We start from the raw sequence: 3,737 nt of genomic DNA, 5'->3' as shown, positions 1-3,737 counted from the left end.
AGCGCAGCGGGGATCTAGGCACGCCTCGCAGCCGGGGCGGCAACAGTCACACGCTGGGTTTGGGCCTTGAACCCTTGCCCTGGGCTGGCGTGATGCCACTGTGGAGGCGGCGGTCTGTTTGCACATGCAGTGCTGGCACGCACGCCCTCACAGCCTGCAAGGTGCGCTGCAGTTGGGTGTGCAGGCTGATGGAGGCCAGGGACTTCAGGGTTGGTGGAATGCTTCATGTGAGGTCAGAAAACACAATAACATCTCAATCATCAACGCAGATACAAGCATCGCTTATCATACCGTGTATTGTCTAGACTGGCTGGCTGGCAGTGGCAGACCGCAGTGGCCCACCACAGGTACCCAACACAGCGAGAGGCAAACAGCAGAGTGCTCAACGCGAGTTGGGTTGTTGGTACGTTCTGCCGATACATGTTGGTTTACTTAAAGGACAGCAACATCTTGGTGTGGCTACCCAGTCATACGCAAGGCCCAGCTGGCTTGCTCCTGTGCTTCCCTGCATGCACTGCTAAACTGCGACGAGCTCAAACAGGCGACATGGCAACGGCGGCGGCACGAGGACCGCTGCAGCAGACGCGCGCATACAGTGGCCATAGCACCACTTTAAAGTCGAAGTTCAGTTTTGTGCCCCGCTGCTCTGGCATGCCGGGCCTGGGTGCCCAGTAGTGCCTGCCCCCACGCGGGAGGTGTGCCAGCCGCGACTCTGAGCTGCAAAAGACGTCGAGGTTGATTTTTCGCACACATACGCACACATCTCAGGTCTAGAAAAGGCCATGTCGAAGGAGCCCGGGAATGGAAGTGGAAACGAACTTTGGGATCTCCTGCATATGGACGCCGTATCTCTGTGAAACAATCACTTGCAATACTAATTATCAACCTACACTCTCGTTTACGCTCCAGCCTGCTTCTGAAACGCCGAGTCCCGGAGCATATCTTCGCCACTGCGAACATGCTGGCTCACAAGACGACCCGCGCTGCTGCCCGTGGCATCAAGTCCACCCACGCGCCCTCTGTACAGCGGCCACGCACCCTGCGGGTGCGTGCTGCTGCGCAGCCCGACGACGGCAGCAGCAGCAGCAGCAGTGCGCGTCCTGGCGTGGCTGCCGGCGCCAAGCCGGCGTTCCTCAGCACCGTCGACCGCATGCTCACGGTGAGACCTCACATCTGGCACATATAGGATCACTCGAGCCTCACAGTCGCCCCGTAGCCCACGGGGGCAGGCTCCCCGGAGCGGTTGAGGGTGTCATGCGAGCGTGCACCATTCTGGCAACCCCCCTCACACCACCTCCCCACCTTCTGCCCCCCTCCCCTCCCCCTCCCCGGCCCTTTTCACAGCGCTACGACTTCCTCTCCACCGGCTGCGGTGCGCTGGCGGTGACCGGCTACTGCGTCATGCGCGGCCAAGATCCTGGCACCGCGGCCGCCATCACCGTCACCGCCACCGTGGTCGCCCTCGTTGCGAACGAGCTCCTTTTTGACGGCCGCCAGCAGTGAACACACGGACACCAAAAATGCACTGCAGCCCCCGCCTGCATGCGCTTGGCTGGGCTGGATTTGGCCAGCGAGCGCCCCGCCGCTCCACCCTGCTTCGCGCCGGCCGGCGCCAGCTTGCTGGCGGCAGCCGCGGCTGGCGGCCCTGCTGGGTAGCATGCGGCGCCACTCACAGAGGCGTCCCGGCACGCAAGCTATTTGAGCACATAAGTCCGCGCGGGCGATCGCGGCAGGGCGGTTTTCGCGCCCGCTTTTTTCGAGCCCGGCCGCCCTGACAAACCGCCTTCTTGCAGAGCAAACAGCCCACTTGCGGCTGTGGAGCGGCACCAGCCGCTCTTCGGTTTTTGTGGCGCACGCATGGGCACACATGGGCGAAAAAGGGTACCCGCTTTTGCGAACCGACAGGCAGTGCGCGGGGCGTGTCCACCCGCCCGCTGACGCCGCGCGTGCATGCATGTGTGGCCCGACGACGGCCGCCTGCGCCGCGGCACAACCTACAGCACCAACAAAGAGGATATTTTTGCACCCCTGGCTCCCTCCCTGGCTCCCTAGTGCCTGGATTCTGATTGTGTGTTGTTCTGTTGCGTCTGCCCCAGCCCAAGGGGGCACCACCGCCGTCGACCCCGCCCGCAGCGGCGGCGACCGCGACCGCGCCGCGGGCCGCGCGGCGCCTCATCGCTTTGTGTTTGTGTTTCAGCGAGTCTCTGATACAACATACCGTCCCGGATGGTGTGTACACTACGCCCCACCAGAGCCACCCACACCCCAACAGCGCTTGTACACACGCATACGCAGGCGGCGCGCGCCGACGGCCGACGCGCCCGCTTTTGCCTTGCGCACCCACCCCTCCCGCCTCCTCCCATCCTGCACGCACGATTCCCAGGGATGGAATCGCCCCGTGCGAGCCGCGGCCCGACGGCCCGGCCGCCCCCAACGATCCCCCGCCCAGCCTTTGCGGCTGCCGACCCCGCCCCTGCTGCCGCAGCGTATGCGGCGCGCGGGGCGGCGCGGCCCCCTCGTATGTCATACGTGTTGTTTGGGCGACGCCTTGCGCTGCTCGCCTTCTCGTTTCAAGCAAGGGCGATGGTGGCCCGTCGAACCGTTAATAGATGTTAAATGTTTTGCTGCCACACAGCACAAGCGCGTTCTTCTTGAGCTTGGCCACTCTCTGCCTGTTCTCCCCCCTTCTCACCGGTTGTAACGCCTGTGGCTGTGTTGTTGCACATGGAAGAGGTTGCAGCTCATTCTGCTGGGGCTGGTGCGTCGGGTGAATGTACGAGGCGTATGAACAAGACCCACTGCCCCTGCAGCTGAGAAAACGCTCCGCGTACGCATGGCCACAAAAAAACACATTAAGACGACGACGAGGCCGCCGTCGACCAGGCAGCCAAGTGGGCGTGACCCGCGTTGTCGCTGAGTGAATGGAAACGGTCAGACCGGATGCGAGAGCGGACCGCGAGCAGAGAACCTCCAGGCGAGGTGCCGGCGGCCGCTGCCTGGCTGGCAGGATGGCTGCTTGGACTGTTCTTTGAACTGCCTGACCCATCCCTCGTGCAGCATGCGTGGGCACAAGCCGCCGCGGGAGTAACGAAATGCTGCAGAAGACTGTACAAAACCGCCAGCTGCGTCGGGAGTGCAGCGGTGAAACGATGCCACCAACGCAGCCGTGGGTGTATGTGCGTGGTCAAACCCGGTCTAACTTTATTCTTGGGTCGCGGTCGGTGGCAGAGTTGGAGAGACACAGAGGGTAGGGTACATGTGCGCCCGGGCGGGGCCTGCGCGCGGGGGCAGCTGCAAGAAAAGGGCGCGACGCAGGGCGGCGGGCGAAGCCGCCGCGGCAAACAGCTGCGGCACCGCCACGCCCGCCGCCACCACACCCCGCACGGGCGGGCGGGGGGGCTCGGGCGCACGCACGCGGCGGCCTTTACACGCACCCTCAGCGCCGCAGCTCCCTGCCCGGCGAACCGCCGCCGCCGCCGCTACCGCTGCTGCCGGGCGGAGGGCCCAGGTGTTTCCGCAGGTCGAATGGCTCGCCCCTGCCGCCGCTCTCCTCGTGCAGCGCCCCCTGGACTGCCACCAGCTGCGCCAGCAGCCGCTCCAGGGAGCTCTGGGCAGCCAGGGACGGCGTGGCGGGCGAGGGGGGTAATTGGGAGGGGAGGGCTGAGGTTAAGGGCATACGTGGGGGAAATTCATGTTTTGAGGGGTGTTTTGTTGGTGGCGTGTGTTGTTGGTGGGAG

At 64.4% G+C, this 3,737-nt stretch overlaps 2 protein-coding genes across 2 annotated transcripts in view; one reads left to right on the top strand and one right to left on the bottom strand.

Moving 5' to 3' along the window:
* Window positions 1-958: 958 nt before the first annotated feature.
* MNEG_9031 (hypothetical protein) lies at window positions 959-1,503 on the top strand (the record flags this gene model as incomplete). Its single annotated transcript, XM_014042500.1, has 2 exons — window positions 959-1,159; window positions 1,345-1,503. The coding sequence occupies 2 exons, from the start codon at window positions 959-961 to the stop codon at window positions 1,501-1,503; spliced, it is 360 nt and encodes a 119-aa protein (XP_013897954.1).
* Window positions 1,504-3,436: 1,933 nt separating this feature from the next.
* MNEG_9030 (hypothetical protein) overlaps window positions 3,437-3,737 on the bottom strand; it is a gene marked incomplete at both ends in the record, with an annotated part of 3,401 nt that continues 3,100 nt past the window's right edge. The window contains one exon of the mRNA XM_014042499.1: window positions 3,437-3,607. Within this exon, the coding sequence (XP_013897953.1) occupies window positions 3,437-3,607 (171 nt within the window). The remainder of the gene's footprint in view (window positions 3,608-3,737) is intronic.

Source organism: Monoraphidium neglectum (genome assembly GCF_000611645.1).
Source record: "Monoraphidium neglectum strain SAG 48.87 unplaced genomic scaffold scaffold01795, whole genome shotgun sequence".
In the NCBI taxonomy this organism is placed as follows: domain Eukaryota; kingdom Viridiplantae; phylum Chlorophyta; class Chlorophyceae; order Sphaeropleales; family Selenastraceae; genus Monoraphidium; species Monoraphidium neglectum.
This window is presented reverse-complemented; position numbering and strand designations above follow the sequence as displayed.